Source organism: Ruditapes philippinarum, unplaced genomic scaffold (assembly GCF_026571515.1).
Source record: "Ruditapes philippinarum isolate M1 unplaced genomic scaffold, ASM2657151v2 ctg1038_1_1_1_1, whole genome shotgun sequence".
Classification (NCBI taxonomy): Eukaryota; Metazoa; Mollusca; class Bivalvia; order Venerida; family Veneridae; genus Ruditapes; species Ruditapes philippinarum.
This window is the reverse complement of record NW_026853927.1, coordinates 65,785-81,716: the sequence shown is the minus strand read 5'-3', so window position 1 is coordinate 81,716 and position 15,932 is coordinate 65,785. Positions and strand designations below refer to the sequence as shown.

At 31.9% G+C, this 15,932-nt stretch overlaps 1 protein-coding gene across 1 annotated transcript; it reads left to right on the top strand.

Moving 5' to 3' along the window:
* The first annotated feature begins 1,509 nt into the window (after positions 1-1,509).
* Positions 1,510-13,144, top strand: LOC132738405 (interferon-induced protein 44-like). Its single transcript, XM_060725900.1, has 6 exons — positions 1,510-1,582; positions 8,824-8,978; positions 9,323-9,535; positions 11,371-11,511; positions 12,060-12,216; positions 12,700-13,144. The coding sequence occupies exons 1-6, from the start codon at positions 1,573-1,575 to the stop codon at positions 13,032-13,034; spliced, it is 1,011 nt and encodes a 336-aa protein (XP_060581883.1). The 5' UTR covers positions 1,510-1,572; the 3' UTR covers positions 13,035-13,144.
* Positions 13,145-15,932: the final 2,788 nt, after the last annotated feature.

The window sequence follows — 15,932 nt, the reverse complement described above, 5'->3', positions numbered from 1 at the left end:
TGTGCATAACAATGTTTGGTGGCTAGTTTTAATGTTTTTAGGCTGTAAATGAGATTCATTAAACTCAATATGATACGCAAAAATGGATGACCTCTCCAATAAATAGATTTTCGGACATTCACAATGTTATGGTCATCTAGTTATTTATAGCTTTCGAATTCATGTACAGCAAAACTGTTTTCCGGTTCTCATTCACTAATATGACATGCTGCGAATCACCCAAGGGAAAACCAATATATGACTTTTCATAATAGAAATCGGAAGAGTTCTTGAATCCGAATTTATTGTTAGCTGTAAATCGAAGGGATTAATTAATAAAAACCGGGCACATGGACAAAAGAATAAAAAACACAAATAGCTCCGCGCCTGATGGCACGGAGCAAAAAGAGAAACTAAATAACAAAAATCTTCTTCTAAACTATGAAATGAAATATCGAGCAGTGATTGGTTTACTTTAAGTCAATGTACACCGTAATTTTATTATTCTAAATAAATTCGAAAAAAATATAGAAGTTGTCTCTTGTAATGATTTGAACAGGTATGTAAAGCACGACATTTTGTATTTAACATTAGCACAAGCATGTAGTAAATCTGCACGTGAACGTCGTGCATAACAATAGGAAGGTCAATGAGAGATTTAGAAATTATTAATACGTGCATAGGAGAAAATCTTTATTATTATAAACCAATAGGATTAAACATATTGGACTATGTTGGAAAGGCTTTGTCTGTGAAATATGAGCTATATCGATTTATAAATTATTTAAAAAGATAATGTGTATTTGTATTTCTAACAAGCATCTGTTTTATGAAAACCATGACTTCATTGAGAGAGAGAGAGAGAGAGAGAGAGAGAGAGAGAGAGAGAGAGAGAGAGAGAGAGAGAGAGAGAGAGAGAGAGAGAGAGAGAGAGAGAGAGAAAGAATGAAATTCAAGAGGAAAATTGTTTGAGAATGAGATAATTATTGCAAGCTTAACAAAACAAAGCAATATCTCCTGTTAAAAGGCAAGAATGGGCGATTAATTTAGTGAAATCTGCATAATGTTTAACTGGGTATTTAACATTCTTAGTAGACCATTTTAACTTAAAATACATTTAAACCCAGTTTTTCTAGATTTAAAATATAAATTATGCAACATTTTGGGTGATATTTAAATATCTTCAGAATCTTAATATCTGAATCAGTGCATGTATTGAATAGACTTGTGTTATAATAACACCCAACGATACACATCCTTTTAATCCTTTTAGAAATAATGGGGGTTAATAAAAATACTTCATTTTCAAAACTGAACCATTGAGTTATCTCTAAATATCTATTTCATATTTAAGAAAGATTTTACCAGCAGATCATACTGGTCCCTTTACATTTCATACAATCTGATAAAATAAAATGTGCATCTGATCTTAAATTGAATAGACACTTTATAAAATGGTTAAAGTTGACCTTTGAGACAAAGACAGGAGGTAACCTATATTTTCTATTTTCATATCTTAAATGTTATCACCAACACTTATCAAATGATATGAATTCAAACAAAGTTTAACATATCTGCAGACGGACATGAACGATGGCTACCAGTAAGTACTGTTTACATAATACATATCAAATACTGTGCTTGTTTTAGTTGTTCTATTTTCATCACAGAAAGTATTTTAAAACAATTCATCAGTTCCCGAAATTTTTATTTTTCTTAATATCCGTTGCAAGACATTATTTAATAAAAAACAACATGCACATCTATGCAAAATCAAGATACGTTGTTTTGTTTTCTGGCAATTTAGATATTTTATTTTATTATTTTATAAAATATTTGGACCTTGCCAGTTTTATTGTACGGAGCCCCTAAGGTGACATTTTCCACACTTTCTTTCCAGGGACTTAATTCGTTTTTACGAAATATTAATTCGTAATTATGAAATATTGATTCGTCATTACGAAATTATTTTTCGTTTTAACAAAATAAAAAGTCGTAAATACGAAATATTTTTTAACGAAATATTATTTCGTAATGACGAAATATTGATTCGTTAATACGAAATTATATTTCGTAAAAACGAATTAATATTTAGAGGGATTTAGGTAATATTCACCACGAAGGCTTTGAAACTAAGTTCCTGACTAAATAATAGGCATGTAAGAAAGTATAAATAGTGATAATATCCCTCCCTTAGTCTAGACAAAGCCTTTGTTCTGTCCCTTTTTGTTGATTTTATGGAGTTGTGAATAAAATATCATGTTTTAGTGTTCGCATGGTGCCCACACATAAATTGTAAGGAAATACACGTTTAATAAAAATATGTTTTACTAATGTGTATGATAATAGAAAGTAATAATATAGCCTGTTTCTTTTTTAAAGAAACATGTCAGAAAAGATTGAAACATTGTGCTTTTTCCAAGCTATTTGGAATATGTATTTGAAAATGGAGAAAAGGGGGATATTTTGGGCTAAGAATGACTTCTCAATAAAATAACCCTGTTCACACAATATAATAATTTGATAACCATTCGGCTTATAATCGTTATATTTGGTGGCAAGATTCTGAGGTCAGTAGGTGTTTTGTAAAGCTCACAATGACCTTCAATGAGATTTTGTAAAAAAGAAGTAATATTTCATAAAAACGAATTAATATTTCATATTATGAAATTAATATTTCGTAATAAAGAATTAATATTTCGTAAAAACGAATTTAGTGACGGGGAAAAAGTGTCGAAAATATCACCTTAGGGGCTCCTTATTATTGAGTGTTTTTATGTTTTCCCATAATTGTTTCTGTTGCTTCATGTGTATGCATTTCTATAACTACATTTGTAAGATGGTTGCAGCATGTTTTGAAATGTATTGCATTTTGATTTAGTAAAACCACTTATATTGGTCAGCTGATTTTGTGTGTTTGTCTGTTCCCGGATTGAGAAGTAAAGGTAGTTATGCGCATATAAGGGCGGGTATTTCTTTGATCTCTTAAAATTATAGCAAACATCATATAAAATACAAAAATGAGCATTGAAATTTATCATAAGAAATAAAGGCATCCCCGTCTGTCCCGTTAGATAAACAATTGCTCACAACATAAGAATATATTTTAAACCTAACATATACTCGTATGTTACAGATATACGCTTGTTATTATAATCATTGATTAGTAAGAAGATTTGTAAGAAGTAAGATTTACTGACTGCTAGATAATTGAAAACATATCATGGATTAAGACATTTCTACTTTTATTAATTATATCAAATTTGTACAAACGTATTTTTTAATATAACTAGATAAAAAAGGGTGTTTAAGTTGTTAAGTCTTTCTTTTCTTTTGAGAACTGTTTGAGAATGCATACCCCAAAGTGTATTTAAATAAACCTTAAATGAACATTACTTTCTTCTTTTCCTGCATGCGAAGTTTGATTGGAAAAAAATGTTACTTTACTTTTAGAAGAAACGTCGGCCGTTAAGACGATATTTGTACACAAAAAGAATCAATGTTTACATTCGATTGGAAAAAACGTAAATAACAACAAAAAAGATACCCCCCATAAAAAAGAAATAAATGTAAAAAATTAAAAAATAGATAAATGCTAACAATTTTTTTCTTCAAAATTATGTGAAAGTCTATGTTTTAAACTAGAAAAACTCGATTTTGGGTAATTCCTAGATTTCCTCATCATTTTCTGTTTACCCATTACCTCATATTTTTCACACATTTTCGACCCACTCCTTTTTGAGGCCTCATATAGTGAATAAATGCCCTGTTAAGGCCCCCAACCTTGTTTTCGTTTAAGGAATGTTGTTAAAAATGATCACTTTTTCGGCGCTGCCTCCTATTAAAAAGATACATCAGGAGTGTGCCAGAGATGCCAAAAACAATTTGGACTCAAATCAATCTTAAGGTAACGTGTAACCAACGCTGATAAGCTTTTAACTCCATCTCAATCCAATGATATATTGCAGCACATTGAAATCAGTTTTGATGAAAGAAATCAACACAAAATAGTGGGTCATTTTTGGCAATTTTGAGACATCATAACAGGCAATTTTAGTTTGTGTAAGCCGTTACAAAGGCTCTGGTAAAGTCAACATTTGTACCAAGTTTGATCGGTATTGAAGCATTTTTATACTTTCATAGCAATTTGAACTTGTAACAGGAAAAAATGCTCATGCGGTAATGGGTTTAGGGGAAAAAATTATGCGTATTGGCGGTGACATGAAATGATTTTTGTCAACTTCAGCTTGAATGTTGAATTTTTGAGGAGAAAAAAAAATCAACAAAAAAAACGCAGCAGGTGTATAACTTTAATTATAGAAAGGTGAACACCTGTCGAACTATGTGCCATGTGCTAATAGCAGTTCCATGGACAATAAATGATTAGCTTCAGTTATATTTACTTACGTTTTGACACTGATACTTAGACAAACCCTTCCGGTATTCAAAACATGCTCAGTATGACCAAATTTGCGAAGTAAAATAAGTTTATCTATAAAATGAAATATTTTAGATCACATGGATACGTTGCATGTTATACTCATGTGAGCTTTTAGGATCGCCCGGAAGTCCGATTGTTCACAATTTGCCTGCACAAAACAGCCTATTATTTCATTTAAATCAAACCTGCATACAACTTGTATCATCAGTAGACCATAATGATTGTCAAAATAAGCATTTTTGGCCTTGTCCGCACGATAACAGTTTTAAACATTTATTTATTTAAGTGAAACTTGCACAGAATTTGTGTCCCAAGTAGATCATATTCATTTCTTAAAGCATCCAGATGCCATCATGTACGAACAATTAAATGGCCAAAATATGAAAACATAAACAAATCCTTTTCTGAACCCGCAAAAGCTAAGAGCTTAAATATGTGCGGACCTCTACACAGAATGTTTAAATAAAAGCCCTCAAGTAAAACATTGCCCTGTCTTGGAGGTATTGACGTGATTTTATAACTCTCATATCAGTAACTTTTCAAAATCTGCATAATCACAAACAAAACAATAAAACAATAAAATCAACAAAATGAAAAAAAATCCTACATTTATCGTGATTGTCTTAGTTAATGTGCTTTATGAAAGTTTTAGCACACAACAGCATTTCCGGGAATACGGACTATCTTGCAGTTAAACACTAAACAATATATGTACATGAATACGTCGATTAATACTTATAATAAACAGTCTCTAACATGTATGTATTATTTGTAAATAACCAACACGTCAAAATTAAAGCGGAAGTAACTGTAGATATAATACAACCTCAAATCTTCTCGAAAATGGCATTAGCACATTTCATCTTTCATGTAAAAGTTGTAAAAATAGTTCGGATACAAGTACATCTTAATCCTTTGTAGCACTACGTCAGTCTTTTGAACTAGAATTTGCGTCTCTGTAGTCGTAGAGTTGAGTTTGGGCAAAATGGGGAAGTAACATTAATTGTTTACAATCATAATGTTCTATATTTTATGCTTACAGAATGTTCTTACGCTTTACATAACTTCTTTTAAGAAGATAAATTGAATTTCCTTTACTTTAATCTTTAAGGTCAAATTTTTGAATTTTGCAAAAACATTACTTACTGACAATGGGTAATCTTATTCTTTGACAAAACATTACCCATGGCAAATCAGCATGTTGATTTTATTTGAATTAATTGACTGTTTGGTGAAAACTTGGACAGGACAACATTATTGACATTACATACGAGTTGAATAATTTAAACTTTGTAATCAATGGATAACTGACACTTACTGGGACAAAGTACATTGTTCATCATGGCAAACTGACAATTTAATAAACCAAGGACGACATCGACCGTTACATTATCTATAAAATCAAATGCAATTTTTATATAGAACAGAACTTTGGAACTGTAATTAATAGATGTAGGAATGACAACAACGCGATGTTGAATAATTCAAGTATGACTTTGATTCATAAGTGATGTTAAAAGGCTTTGACAAAAATGTACTTCTTTCCATGTAAATAGAAATACAAAAGCGCAGCCCCTGAATGCAGAAGCGCTTTTGTAGGAATTTTTAGCAGGTTATGTTGTCCGTTGATATGTAAGTAATACACGAATATAATGTGACATGCACAGTGGCCCTGACATTTTATTGCTTTTGGCAAAACATCTGCTTTTGTAACAAACAATTCCTGCCGCTTGTTTTAAACCTCAAAGGCAAATGCACTCTGACGCTTTTATTCATTGATTTCATAAGCATGAAGTATATTTGATGTTTTAATATAGCAAGTTATTGATGTTTTCAATGCTTTGTACACGAAAAGCTTATCTGGGCATTTTGTGGCAGGGTCTTATTTTGTGGTCTAAGCCTTATTTATTATTGTAATTTAGTTCTCTTCAACCTTGGTTTTATTTCTACAACCAATTAAGTAAAAATAATTCAATACTTAAGTTGAGTGAAATGTGTATTTATACTTAAGTGAATTAACATTACGTAAAGTAAATAGCATGAATTTGCAAATAAAGTTATATATGTGCATGCATCAGATCAGTAAGTTAAAGTAATTTGCTCAAAATCAAGATAAAACGGCCTCAAAGTTGTAACACGTAAATGTTCTTATTGTTATCGCATCGTATATGGTACAATTTATCAGATAAGATATGAAACTATTCTAATCATTGGTTTCTAGGGCATAATAAAAGGTTATAATAGCAAGTCAAGTATTTGCTTACACTGAATATGTAGGAGGGCGTACATATGAGTATAATGTATATATTTGTGTCTAAAAACAAGTAAACGGGAACTTAAAAAAATGTTTACAATAGAGTGGGAGAGTATAACTGTTCACAAAGTCCTAATATATAATTTAAGATCTTCAACGTATATAAGCATAGACATAGAATTTGCAAAAAATAAAGTGTCTATATTAAAATTGTTCTCAGTTAGAATAAAAAATATTTACTTGCACACACTTTATTAACTCCAAAATTTATTATAAATTATAGTAAGTTAAGATGGTATTAAACGAGTTCCATTTTTCAGTTAGTAAACTATACATTTTAAAACAGACGTGTCTATATTTAAATTTGTTCTCAGTTAGAATAAAAATTATTTATTTGCACACACTTTTTTAACACCAAAATTTATTATAAATTATAGTAAGTTCCGATGGTATTAAACGAGTTCCATTTGTCAGTTAGTAAAGTATACATTTTAAAACAGAAGTGGCATTGTAAATTATCCAAACGTATTCTTTAATATTTATTAGCCATACCTGTTACAAATTGTGAATAGGTACGAGGTTGAATCAATATGTAATGCAATAAGGTAAAAAAAAAATACAAAAGAGCAAATATTTTACTTTTTACTATTTCAACCATTCGATATTTTCCACTTCTACAAAATTTTCAGACATTTCCATCTTTAAATATATGCCTTACATATACCTTTCAATAACTGAAAAATGGCCTACCAAAGACCATTTATACTCGTGTAACGAATACCTGCTTATTGTCAGTGTATGAAGAGAAAAAAAGTCACAAGGTGCAAAGTCTTGAAACTCCGGTGGATGTTTGAGGACAGTCACTTGTTTTTTTTTCTCGAAAAAAATATCAAAATTAATGAAAGAGCTTTTTGTGCGCAGGAGCGCTGTCATGCAGAAAATACGGGCCTTTCATACCCGTCGAAGGACGAACTGTGTCTTAAATTTTTTCTTTACGCGGCATTCCTATTATACTTGAATGTAACAGACAATGAATTTGAACAATCGTTCCACGGTTACTAAATGCCATAACTTTTGCAAGGCAATTCATTTGTCGACTAACATTACTGGTAGCGAAATCATTTTGTTGTTCACTTTACACTGGCGTTAAATAGTATAACCAGCGTTTATGGCCAGTCACAATAGAAAACGGCGACTGGTATACAAATGTATAGAAAATAAGTTCAGTAATTTTCGGGCCCACTACAGTCCTTTTCTGATCAGATGTTAGCTATTGAGTTATCAATCTGGCAGTTTTGTGCCCTATTTTAAATAATAAGCTTGCCTTTATGAATGTTTATTTCAGACTATGGAATGCTTTCTACCAGATTAACAGGGTTCTTTCAGGGTATGCACCAACCTCGAAACAGTTGCATCACAAAAATCATACAAAAAATCTAGCACATAGCCCTAGTTTTGCTCGAGCTTGTATGTAAGCCCGTCTTACTGCACATCTTACTGTGCGTTGACCAGCCATATTTTACATTTTATTATTTGTGTAAGGTATTTTCAAATGTGAATGAAATTCATAATCGGTTGAATCAATTTAAGATCATGGTGTGATTTGAAAGCATGTTTAGTGGTGGTAAAATTATATTCATCTTCAAGATCACCACTGTAACAAATCATATAATGTCTGATTTTGTTCCATTCTACTATAACCATAGCGACCTGTTTCTATTTGTAACTGTTAAAGCGTTTTGTTTTATTTTAAGAAGCGTATAACTTAGTCGGTGACGCACGCGTTATATTTATCCGGCCATATTTTGCATGAAGTTATTAGTGTAAAGTATTTTTAAATGTGACTAAAGTTCGTATTTGATTGACTACACACAACATTTGAAAGCTTATGCTTTTAAGCATAGCATAGTTAACACAAACAAAAGAATCACAAGCTACATTTGTGTAAATTATAAAGCTATACTTCATTTTGCTTTACATATAAACCAACCATCGTTATTTTATAGTGCCACGACTGCATTGCAACAATAAAATCATATTAAATAATACCTGTCTATGATATAAAAGAGAGTTCTAACATGTTGTTCACAAAATTTGAATACCACAGATAAAGTACAAACTTAAATATTATTTTTCTCTATGCGTATAGCAAAGCGGAGGCTGTTCAAGAATCCTTTTGCAAAAACAAAATTGAAAGAGCCAGCAGCAGATAAACCATGGAGAGAATATAAAGACTTAAAAAATGGTGGGTGGTGGGTGAACAATACAGAAGAATGGGACGGAAACGACGAAAAGAGAAAACCGGTACTACCTGTATAGTCAAAATATGATTGAGAAAAAATGATAACGTTATTACTTTATATTTCCTGTATATATTTATTGCACCGTAGCACATTAAATTATTCAATGAAGAATATGAGACCATATTTGCGTACATTTTGTTAACATTCACTTTGCTTAACGCGTATGGGCATTATATCAAGAATAAATAGGTAAGGTGATTAATTTTGGAATAAAAACATCCTAAATGAACAATGAGTGTCAGCGTGATGCATATAGATTTTGTTTTGTTATTTTTTGTGAAAATAATAATTTGATCGTCTTATTTCTCTTTTGTAGCTTATTTGTAAGGTTATTTCTTGTTGTAGTATTATAAAACACAACTGGAAAATATAAAAGAAACTACAGAGCATGTATTGAAAGAAGTAGATGGTGTGACTGCTAAACACGTAAATATCATGATGCTTGGTTATGTTCAAAGCGGAAAATCCTCGACAATCAATTCTATATACTCAGTTCTTCATGGAAAAATCTGTAAGCGGGCAAAGTCTGGGAGTAGTGATACTTCATACACACAGAGGGTATGAATTCGTTTTATAAGCTTACTTTTTAAAGGTGTTTTTGAAAGTTAATTATAAAAAAAAAAAATAATTTGTGGTCTATTCTCTGTAAAGATAGATACATTTGCTCAAGTTGTACACACATTTGGCCGTCATGAGTATAACAATCACAACTGTTCGCCCGCTTTGTTCAGTATGGAAAGCATCGAATTGGTAACCAGGGGTCGCTGGTTTGGGCGAAATGGTTCATCTCCGACACACCTGATTTTGCGTCTAATTTATAGATCCCTATATGACCCTTAACTTTCTGATTCAAACTATCTTATTAGCATTTAAATATTTTAAATAGAAATTTCACAACAATATGTTTGTTAACAAAAGAACGCTTGTCAATGTTAAATCTATTGTTATTTAAATTAAAGGCCAGAATAGATTTATATTAAGAGCACTTTGTCACCGCTGATTCTGAAATCATGTGGAATAAGTAGTTGGCTACGGACTGGTTTGTAATCCAGTGAAGCCGGTTAGTTTCCCTGACCACCAAGATTATGACTAAAACAAGTCTTTAAGGGATACTCAGGCGAATGAATGACAAGATATCAAATTTATCATATTTAATCATATTTAATCAAAAACACGAGCCAGCAACAAGAACCAGCGACAAGGAGCCAAGGGTCAAAAACAGGACAGGGTGCAAGGCAGAGCACGGAAGTCCCAGCATGTTATTTTTTTCTGTATAAATACAATAATATGAGTTTGAAATGTAAAAATGTCAACAATGTTGAACGAAAGGAAGACACAGACAAAATCAACAAGTAGTTTTTAAACAAGTCATTTGACAATAACAAACCCTGGAAGTTAAAAAAACCCAGATATTGTGGATTTTGTAAGATTGAAGAAACAAGATCAACAAGGAAAGGCGGCGTTCAATGAGTACTCATTAGTACTCATTAGACAGGTTCTTTTACGTTTACTTATTGTTCACTGTGATAACTAGCATGAAACCTGACCCACGTGAGTCAGGTTAGGAAACTAACATTTTTTCTCTATATGGAGAAAATTTTTGTTCCCTCAACTGCTGAGGGTATTCATTTCTACGACATTTATAGAATATTGGATGAAAAATTCAAATCGAAGATATGAAAATTTTGCCTGTGTCTCCCTTTAAAATCGCAGTGAAAATAAGACCTATAATCAAATAAGCAAACCAGGTCCATAATTCAACTTGATTCTTCATTTTGAATCAGTAAGGAGTTAAAATCATAGTAATTAATACACAGTTGCAAGTATTTTAACCACAAGAAGCTGAAATTTGTCTGAATTTCTTCTTTTCGTGCAATTAGCAAGAGCTAATTTGTAAAAATAGATATGTTTAATAGATCATGTTCATAATTCAAATCTCAAAATGATCATTTTAGCTCATATCTTACAATTTCCAGCTGGCCCCTGTGAGCCCCGGCCAAAACTCCACAGAACCCCATATGGTAGGATGGTAAGGTGGTCTTGCTAAAGGCTCAATTATAATAGAATATCATTATCTTTGTCAGTCAATTTAACATTATTTCCAAACGCAATAACTATAGAAGATCCTTATCAAACTTGCTGTTAAAATCTTCACACTTACTTCTTAAGACACTTAATTTCAAAGTTACGGTTCAAACTTAAGTTTTTACCACCGCTGACTTTGTTTAGGAACTTTGACACTTTCCATTAGGAAAACGTTCGGATGCAGGAAAAGACTAACCTCTGTTATTTATGATTAACTATTTTATTTTTGTTGATCAGAACAAACAATAACATAAAGATATTTAAGCTTCACTTTTCCATAAGAGCATGGTTTTCTAATTTTATTTCAGTATGAATCATTCCCAGGAGAAAAGGAACTAAACGATGTTGTTCTATTCGATATTATGGGGGTTGAGGGAGTGCAAAACCAAGGACTAATGAATGAAGACATACAAAGTTGCATTAATGGAGAGATTGAAGACAACTATCTAGTAAATTGTGAATTATTTAGTAATTCTTTGTAATCTGGTCATATCTCAAATCCAATTTAATCACACCATGGTAATCGTAGTGTTTTTTGTTTTGTTTCGTTTAAACCTTAACACAAAACTATGGTATACATCAAAAGTTATCAGTCAGACGTCTAACACAAAACAAATGATGTCAGTGTCCTTGTCCTGAGATATTTTATTGCATTGACGGTAAAAGCTTATTTCCTGTTGTTAATTGCGTAAAGTGGCATTAATGTAATATGTACCTGATGATAGTATATAAAGATCTATATTTTCGTTCATTGAAAAATGTTTGATCGGCAACTATCGTTTTCTAGTTCCCTGTTGGTATGCACGTATATAATTTGAGCGCTATATAATCAACAGTTATGATATCATTGTTTGGTAGAAGCAAAATAAGTTATTTTCAAACTAAATGGAATTTTAATATGCAAATTTATACTATGTAGAAAAACGATTAAATCATTTATTACAATGTTGATATACATGCATTTTATTTTAGCAGTATGTTTTTTGTTCTGCTTTAGTTTGATCCTCGTACAAAGAAGAAAGTAGCGGGAAATTTTATGGATCAGGAAGTACATTGTGTAATGTACTGTGTTGATGCTGAATCAATTTTTCAAGAAATCATTCAGCCTGTCCAGAAGAGAATGCAAGAAATAGAGTCACAATTGAGATTAACTAGTAGGTTCCTGTTTTTTCTTTTTTATTTCAAGAAACTTTTAATTCGGCTTTTTCCAAAACACAGGTGACGAAATATTTTTTCTGTAGATATTTTCTTATCTTGTATGCAAACGTACGACTTATAGTTGATCTTTTTGTACATCACCCGTCTGCTTTGATTTTACAAGAGAATAACGAAACTAATGATATAACTATCTTGGATAATTATCCTTCAGACATATTTTAACTTGTTAGTACCATAAAACAGGGTGATATATGAACACAAAAGCCTATAAGTCAAATTTAAGTATATTATCTCAAGTAGTTGATTCTAGAAAAGTTTATTAAGGTTTAAATATAATGTCCCATTGAATAAATAGTTTATTGAAAACTCAAAGGCGATTGTGGTCGATTCCTCGGAAACGAGACTTGGCGAGTGCTTGTTTTTTTTAATATGTCACATAGTTTCTTGTTTCCCATGATTACCTCTGTTGTTTTTTACAGTGCAGGATAGGATAGTACTTGTAACTAAGATAGACACAATTTGTGACGATACTAAAGAAGATATAACGAAAATATTTCACAGCAACAACATAAAGAAGGTCGTCGAGAGAGCAGCGTCTGTCTTTAGAGTTCCTTTAAACCAGGTTTTTCCAATCAAGAATTACACAGATGAAACAGAAACCGATGAAAACAAAAATATACCGTTGCTGCTAGCACTGCAAAAGGCTGTAGACTTTGGCGCAGACTATCTCCAAAAAACAGCGGCAAATGCTAGGAGGAAATCAAATCAACAAAAAGAAGTTTTAGAAACAAAAGAACAGCAAACAGAAATATAAAACCTTATCTTTAATAATCGCTTTAGGGATATTTGACGTAATTTGGACTAGATAAAAGGTTGACAATTGTGAAATGATTCTACTGTTTTGTCATTATTAAACTTAACGACTTAAAATCTTGCACTTTGCTTATCATTTTTAGTTCTACATTTTAACTATGTCTACATTTTTTATAATTCATTTCAGTGTTTCAAAGCAATCAATTTCTTAAAAAATAACTTCTACTCTCCTTTTTGCTGATGACACTAGTCTTTGATGATACTTAAGAACCTGCAAGTACTTTAAATGATAACATCTGTGAAATGGAAAATTCCTAAATAATTAAATGATCCGAATTGTTAAACATCCCGAAAAGTCCTAGAGCATTCGTACCCCAATCAAATTCATCCCTCTCTCCATAATGTTAGAATTCCCAAAAAAACCTTTTCATACACGTGTGTGTGTGTATGTGTGCGTGCGTGTATATGTGTGCGTGCGTGTGTGTGTGTGCGCGCGCGCGTGTGTGTGTTGGTGTGTGTGTGTGTGTGTGTGTGTGTGTGTGCGTTTGCGTATTCTGGTTCGTCGGTATCATTGAGTCCAGCTCTTTTAAGTGTTGAGAATTGAGTACCGCTCAAGCCGGTGCTAGAGGGCGTGAGGGATGTTGCACTTTTTCATTATCCCTCATGTACAGACTGAATCAAATCGAGTCTTCAATTTTCTTGTAATTTGGATGTTTTAGTGCTTCCGAGGGATAACTTTTTTCCAGATATTTATTTGTCTGTCCTATTATCAACATAAACTGATTTTCATATTGAATATCCAGATGTGATCTGTTAAAGTTTGAGACAAATTGTATGATGACATTTTCCTGAACTCGTAGCATTTTGTATAATGTACTTGTTTATATCACAAATCTATACAATGCATTATGCTTTCAACTCCTAAAGGAAAGGCAAAAAAGTATAATTATGGTTACTCTATTTTACATCATTTGAAATAACCTTTATTATTTATCCTTTTATTCAAAGTCTGGCAATAAGTAATTAACCCTAAATATTGGGAATGAAGACGATCTCAGAAACATGTGATACACAAAACGTTCTTTTAAAATGTGTTACAGACACCTTTTATCAAATCTTAAAAAATCCCCGTTCATCCTTATACTATAGTAACGACAGAAAAAAATCTGGAAACAAAGTGATCCCTTGGAAGCATTAATCACAACAAATTAAACAAGCAATTATCATAGTATTGCAAGCAATCCATAAGTCCCCTACCGGTTAGAACCCCATCAGCATTCTGAAGGGCCATTGGCCATTCACTAATGTTTAAATTTTTCTCTATTTTAAGTAAATTTGTTGGAAATGTTCTTTAAAAGTGATCACAGGAAAAAGTTTTTATGAACAGACAGACAGACGGACTGAAGGACACTCTAAAGTTAATATTTGAAACATCCCTGTTACCAAAATATAACATTTTAAAAAGCAAAATTATTAAAGAGGAGATAACTCTGGAATTAAAGATGCAATTTCATAAAAAATTTCAGCTCTTTTTGACTTATCACAAATATTGTTATATTTGCCATGTTTAAAGCCTATTTGTTGCCAAAGCAACCAATATTATTTCAAAATAGGAAGAACAGATAAGACATGCATAATCTTAAGACTGCCATCTACCCACATGTCAAGTTTCATAAAAATATTTCAAGTACTTTTTGAGTTATCACTGGATTCAGTTTATGTGTAAAATTTGCCATATTTTCAGTCTATGTGTTGCCATAGCAACCAGAATTTTCAACATAGGAAGAAAAGAAAAAGACGTGTATAATCTTCAGACTGCCATCTACACATATTACCGTACAAGTTTCAAAAAAATATTTCTATTACTTTTTGCGTTAACACTGGATCCAGTTTATGTGTAAAAATTGCCATATTTTCAGTCTATTTGTTGCCATAGCAACCAGAATTTTCAACATAGGAAGAAAAGAAAAAGACGTGCATAATCTCCATACTGCCATCTATCCATATATCAAGTTTTATAAAAATATTTCCAGTACTTTTTGCGTTATCACTGGATCCAGTTTATGTGTAAAATTTGCCATATTTTCAGCCTATTTGTTGCCATAGCAACCAGAATTTTCAACATAGGAGGAAAAGAAAAAGACGTGCATAATCTCCATACTGCCATCTATCCATATATCAAGTTTCATAAAAATATTTTCAGTACTTTTCAAGTTATCGCGGGATCCAGTTTTGTGGACGGACGGACTGACAGACAGACGGACGGACAGACGGACGGAGGGTAAACCTAAAGTCCCCTCCGGTAAACCGGTAGGGGACTAATAAGAATTGCAGACTCGGTTTGATTGAGTCTGTACATGAGGGATAATGAATAAGTGCAACATCCCTCACGCCCCCTAGCACCGGCTTGAGCGGTACTCGATTCTCAACACCTACAATGCTTGTCTCAATGATCCCGAAGGATCAGAAAAATATAACAACGCTGAAGTGAAGTAATACACAAATGTTTCCAAAATAACTGTAGTTTTATTGTATTTGTTATCAACAATCAGTAAATAAATAAAGATGCCCCACCATCCCAACACTTTTCAAACATCAACCATATATGTTTACAAATGATATATGAAGGCAGCATGAAATATTACTTTCAACACGAGTGACAATAACTTTTAACACGAATGATTAATATCTATTGTCTTGACGGTATGCTCTAAAATGATTACTTCTTAATCCTGATATTTTTACGATTATTTAATTTGAATTGATCACAAGTAGCTGCGTATGATGATTAAACCAAACAAGTTTGTAAACAAACTTTATTAAATTTGTTTTATAATGTTCATGTATATAATTATGTTATTATCTATTGTTGTCTTAAAGAAGATTTTTCCTTCCATTT

Bases quoted from the DNA above. Each gene is read 5' to 3' on its own strand.
- LOC132738405 (XM_060725900.1), top strand. The intron at 11,512-12,059 runs GTAAATTGTGAA...GTTCTGCTTTAG, and splicing joins AGATTGAAGACAACTATCTA to TTTGATCCTCGTACAAAGAA. The intron at 12,217-12,699 runs GTAGGTTCCTGT...TGTTTTTTACAG, and splicing joins GTCACAATTGAGATTAACTA to TGCAGGATAGGATAGTACTT.